General features: G+C 21.6%; 1 protein-coding gene across 13 annotated transcripts in view; it reads right to left on the bottom strand.

Moving 5' to 3' along the window:
- Positions 1-707: 707 nt before the first annotated feature.
- Positions 708-6,308, bottom strand: part of Galphaq (G protein alpha q subunit) — a 41,457-nt gene continuing 35,856 nt past the window's right edge. For 8 of the 13 annotated variants that reach the window (XM_074240502.1, XM_074240494.1, XM_074240495.1 and 5 more), the window contains 3 exons: positions 5,636-5,789; positions 3,608-3,837; positions 3,431-3,442 (listed from right to left, as the gene is read on the bottom strand). In XM_074240502.1, the coding sequence (XP_074096603.1) occupies positions 3,641-3,837; positions 5,636-5,789 (351 nt within the window). In that variant the 3' untranslated portion in view covers positions 3,431-3,442; positions 3,608-3,640. Of the gene's footprint in view, positions 1,487-3,359; positions 3,443-3,607; positions 3,838-5,378; positions 5,487-5,635; positions 5,790-6,308 lie in introns of those variants that run through there. The other 5 variants (XM_074240504.1, XM_074240507.1, XM_074240503.1 and 2 more) reach the window with 2 other exon arrangements.

Below are 6,308 nucleotides of genomic sequence, written 5' to 3'. Positions count from 1 at the left end.
TATTTATAAGATGAATTTTAAATTTTAGTTACATGCAGAAAAATCAATAATTATTGTATTGTGTTTCAATTTTACTTATAAAAAAAATAGTTATTAACAGTAACAAAAAACACTTTGGCTTGGCATTTAATGCACAACTGCAATAAGAATAAAATTAAAAAAAAAAATAATAACACCACACTAGTAAATGGCACTAATTGTTCTCACTTGTTGATAATTTACCAACTAATAATTAATAATTTAAAAAAGCTCATTGTCTATTAATCGTTTTATTTTTATTTTAATTATTATTTTGTATTTTATCTAGCTCACAATAATTTATTATTTGTAATATTTTTTTTTTTAATTCTATACGAGCTAAAAAGTTTCGAGTTTGAGATCTCACTGTTCGTGGCGACAGGTATATATATATATATATATATATATATATATATATATATATATATATATATATATATATATATATATATATATATATATATATATATATATATATATATATATATATATATATATATATATATATATATATATATATATATATATATATATATATATATATATATATATATATATATACGAATCTCATATCGAGTTCAATGTTTTTTTCATTTGTTTATTCAATTTTTACTTATATCATATAGCTTTTAATTATTCATTTAATGTCTTATCATTTATCGTTAATGGTATTAATTTCAATTTGTTTATTGTTATTATTATTATTTTTTTTTTATTATTATTATGTTAAAATTGTTATATAAAATTCAGACAATGTCGCATACAAACGACAGGCTTGATCGACTAAGCTAAGCTATAAAAAGGTAACAAATTCAACAAATAGAGTTTTAAATAAAATCAGTTTTGTTGGTATCGACAGTGAAAAATTTTATTTAGGAAAGAACATACGTTCTGATTTTTTTTTTTTTAGGTCTTTATTTAAAAAAAGAAAAAAAAACTTTAAAATATCTTTTTCTTTTTTTTTTTTATTTTCTTGTCGCTAGAGTTCCCGTATTCATTATTATATATATGTATTTATATTTATGTATGTGTTTTTATGTATAATAAATCTAACTAAAATTGGTACACTCGTATGACAAATTATGTAAAACAACATTACGAGTCAATAATATTCAGCATTTTATACTTTTCAATCGTTTTACTTCCAATTTTTGAATTATCTTCGCTTAGTTTTTAATTTTTATTAAATGTATTATTACCACGGAACATTATTATTTTTTTTTTTTTTTTTCATTATCTTATTACTCTTATTAGTTTGTTTTATTATTATTAATTTTAGTTTCGAACTCTCAACACCGTTCATATATTCACACATTTCATTTGTGCGTTTTGAGGGTCGTATAAATAAAGTTGAATAAATTTTTAATATATCACAACGGTCATGCCTACACCAAATTATACTCCTTTAAATTGAATTGAAGAATTGTATCTTTCACAGCTGCGAACACAAATCTTATGTTTTCGGTATCTGTGGATTAAAAAAAAATACGATATTATTTTAGTATTATATAAATAGCTTATTTAAATGTAATAAACTAAATTATTGTTATTTCATGATAGTTTTGGTTAATTAAATTCCACTCACCGATGTATTGTAATTTCTAATATTTTTTAATTTTATTAAAAAAAATCAATTTGTCATTTATTATAATTAATCAAAATTTTATACTGATTACAATTTGTTATATTCATTACAGTAAGTGATAATAGAAATTAATTTTATTTTTATTTAATTTATTTCTTGGAAACAAATTAAATTAAATATTAGTGAACTCTTGTGCTAATTGGATACTAATATAGTTTAATTAATTCTTTAATTTCAACATTAAATGACTTGATAACTGCCGTAATGATCACAATTAATTACTTTTATTAATAAATCTTCAAAAATTTATCTTTTTTAATGCAATGTATTTCATAGGAAGAATTTTTTTTTTTTTTTTTTAATTCTTTCCAAGTATTGTTAGTAAAATGACAATGAAAAAATATTTTATGCAATTTATACACAACGCGTTCCAGGAGCCAAAAGGGTTGGTGATTTTTTTTCTGGAAATCTTTTTTTCTTCAAATAATGCATATGTTTTGAACGGTAACTTATTTAGTCTCATGATTGAAAACATTTTCATTATTATGGTAATGAATTTAGGAAACACATTTCAATTTTTAGATTTTTTAAATAAGTAAATTATTTAAGGAAAATGTTTATAAAATGTTGCGTTCGTAATTTTTTCAAGCTTCTGAAGGTTTACATTTTTTTAAATATTATTTTTTTCATAAGTTGATTGTCAAGGAAAATTTAAAAAAAATGTCAAATTTCAATTGATTTGTGTATCATCAATTATAAAATAAATTTTTCTAAAAATCAATTTAAAAGAAGAAAATTATTTATTAACAAATCAGATAGAAAAAAAATTAACCTCTACTGCAATTATTAAAACCCTTTAATAAAAATTAAAAAAAAATTGAAATAGTAAAAATAATGTTGACATTGATTTTTGCTCTTTTTTATAAATTATATAAGGAAAAATTTTCTTTAACATTTCAAATAATGAAATTATCTTACAACTAATTTTGACCTTTTTCTATATACTTATAATTCAATTTTTCACCTAATTTCTGCATCTTTTAATATTATTCTGATCTAAAAATTGTGAGAAGTTTTATTCCAATTTTTCGTACCAAAACTTGAATTTTTTTTTTAGTTACCCTTTTGACTACTGGAAAGTAATAAATTTTCGATTTGTATGAACTCACCCATTTTGATAATTGTTAATTATTAAAAATACAATAAAGATAATTGTTTCTAAAGAATAATTTTTCTTCATGCAAGTCCAATTCTGATTTAGAAAATTATAAATTTTAATTAATAAATTTAAATTATGATGCATGCATTAAAATTGAAACAATAATTCGTAAGCGTGCATTTAAATTTATTTCTTAAAGAAAAGAAAAAACACAAATTTTTCAAAATGATGACTTTAATATTTTAGTGAAAAAAAATTAGTAATTAATTTGTAAATAATACATGCGATATTTAATAGTTATCACAAATTAAAAATTTAAAAACTAAAAATATTCAATTAATGTTTGGTGTTTAATAATTCGATGATTAATTAATAAAAACATGCTGTAAATTAGAGACAAACTATTCAAAATCGGAATAATAAAATTAATTAAATAATTTCAATTAAATGGCAGTTTAAATTTTTATTAAAATTAATTGCTTAAATAATTTCAATAAATTTATGTTAATGTGATGACACAAAAATTTATTTATTATAATTCTTTTTTTCATAAGCTATAATTATAATAAATAATTAAAGTTTGTGTTAAACATTTATTTAAGCAAGATTGAATTCTTTGAGTGCGCTCTGCATAATTGTATCTTTAACAGCGCAAAACACAAGCTTGATGTTCTCAGTATCTGTGTTAACAATCCAAAGGTAGGCAGCATGCAAAAATTTAAAAATTATGTTCATTTTTAAAAATTATAAAAATAATCACAGAAAATCAATAAATTCCCAAAATATCAGTTTATTGGTTTTCTTATTTTTATTATTACCATTAATTGCAAATAATTATTTCTTACCGCAAGAGATAAAAGCTTTGTAAGTTTCAACAGCTACAGATATAAACGATAAAAGCATTCACAAATAGGATTAATCATACAATGCATGAAAAAGTGATTATTTGATTTAGCAAATAGCCTACCTGTGGCGCATGTGAAATGAGAATAAATAATTTTTTCGCTATCGGGATTTAAATCGACAAACATCCTTAAAATGAATTCTCTAGCAGCAATGGCTTCTCTTTGTGGGCCTGGAAAAATTCGTGTTAAGGATACAACTTGGGTTTTTAAATATTCATTTTATGATTATCTGTATTATTAAGTTAATGTTGAAATAGAATGATAATCATTATGATTAATTAATTTTATTACAGCGATAATATTTCGATACGAGCTTAGGGTTTGAGACGGAAAAGTTCGAAAAGGGTGTAATTTTAACGTCCGAAGTGAAGCCGGGAAAATGAGACTACACAGAAAGAAAAAAAGTCTTGAGTCAAGCGTAAATTTTCTTAAATCAAGAAAATCTTAAGGAAGATTGAAAATTTCTTAAACGAAGTTAAATTTTTTTAATCGTTCAAGAAATTTTTTTTCTGTGTATGAGACGTGCATTTTTGGATTTTCCAAACCTTTTTTTTTTTTTTATATTTAATATACAATTTTTTTTTTAAATTGAGTTAATTATAAAAAAATTTATTTTCTTAACTTTTTAATAATAATACTAAACCTTTCAATTGCTACCAGTGATCAAAATAGCCTTTTCCGACATTTTTACTTTAACTTTACGAAATATCATTCTCACAACCTTGTCGGCGATGTAAAATTACGAAAAAATATTCAAATAATCAAAGAATTTTTTCTACATATAAAATTTTGAAATAGATTTGTTATTTTGTATAAAAATTTTAATTATTTACATAATAATAGATATGATATTTATAAATAAAATGGAATTAAATAAGAAAGATAACTATAAACAATTGGATAAACAATGTGAGGTAAATGTCCCAATCATTATCGAAACCTAGTACTGACAACATTGTTTATTTTTTATTGTAACACAGCTGGTTAAATTATTTTAATTTTTTAATGATTACTGTTCCAAATAATTCTTTACACGCTTATTTAAAATCTGTTAATAATTTCAGAATTATTTTTCTAACGATTACAAAATTATTAGCAGTAAGTTTTCTAGTAGCTGACATGAGATTTTCTAAAAAGATTACAAAAAAAATTAATTTAAAACATCGAACAAATAGTATTTAAAGAATAATGATGATTAATTTTCAATTTATGACTTCAAAATCACTAAATAAGGTCATGATTTCATTTATAAAATAAATTATAATTAAAAAAATAAAAATACATTTAAAGAATTGCGCTGATATTTTTTTTTAATTTCGACAAGTAAAATTTATTTAAAATAAAATAATGAAATGATTGTAAAAAAGAAATTTAGGATTTAGCGTAAATGGTGAAGCCTTACAATTAATAAGTGAAGATATTTCATTATGAATACATGTGAATTGTCAGATATTTTAATGATAAAAATAAATTGTTTCGAAGGACAATTTATTGTATTAGCTTTAATACAAATCTATGAAGCTTTATAAGAGTATAAAGTTAACAAGCTGTATATTTTACGTAATACTTGAGAAAAATACTCGGAAATCCAAATATCACTGCATACTTCTACTTTTGTTAGTTCTTTAAATATGTCAATTTAATTACGAACAAATATCCCACGATCTAACTATATTTATTGGATAATTATTTTTGTTTTCATCAACCAGACCTGTGGCAGTAGTAAAATGCGAGTAACAACTTCGATCTGGATCGGGATTTGACGACAGATAAATTTTTAAAATGTACTCTCTTGCTGCTACATGATCCTGTTTTGCGCCTAAACCATTTTAAATTGTATTGCCATTGTTTTTTATTACAATACTATTTCAACGATTATTAATATTAAGAAAATTTATAAACATAAATCGGTATGTGTTAATGAATTAGTTTTGTATCAAGTATATTTTATAAGAAGTCGTAACTTACCATCGTATTCGGGAAAATAATCGACAAGATGAGAGTACATTATTTTTTCTTCGAGCAAATCCTTCTTATTTAAAAACAAAATTACTGAAGAATGTTGAAACCAGGGATATGTGATAATTGTTTTAAATAACGCCTTACTTTCTTCCATTCGATTCTATGAAATTTAATATTCAATTAATAATTATTTAAAAATATATAAATGTTTATGGTGGCACAAAAAAACACTTTTTTTCCTCGAGTTTTTTCTTGATCATTAATTTAGATTAATTTATAAAATTAAAAATTAAAAAAAATTTTTTATCTTTCAAAAATATGAGATTTTATTAACATGAAAACGAATAAATACCATAAAATTTTTAATTGTTTTTTAAGTTTACAATTAAAAGACAGAAAGACAATTGCTTCTACTGCATCACATAGTTCACTTCTTTTTCAAATCTTGATTGATATTTATAGAAAATATAAAAAAATTTTTGAAAAATTAAGAAAATTCTTCATTTGTAAAAACTAAAAATAAATTTTTTTGCAAAATGGCAAGTCACAAACAAACCTAATTTTTTGCTTTTCTTCATAATGGTGATCATGAATCAAGATTTTATTTTTTTGAATCAATTTAACTTTATTATCAGTGGAGGTATATAGAGAAAGTTCATACCAAATTTCAAATGAACCA

This window comes from Cotesia typhae, unplaced genomic scaffold, assembly GCF_013202065.1.
Source record: "Cotesia typhae breed Kobodo isofemale line unplaced genomic scaffold, CoteBio_Ctyphae contig_27, whole genome shotgun sequence".
NCBI lineage: Eukaryota > Metazoa > Arthropoda > Insecta > Hymenoptera > Braconidae > Cotesia > Cotesia typhae.
This window is presented reverse-complemented; position numbering and strand designations above follow the sequence as displayed.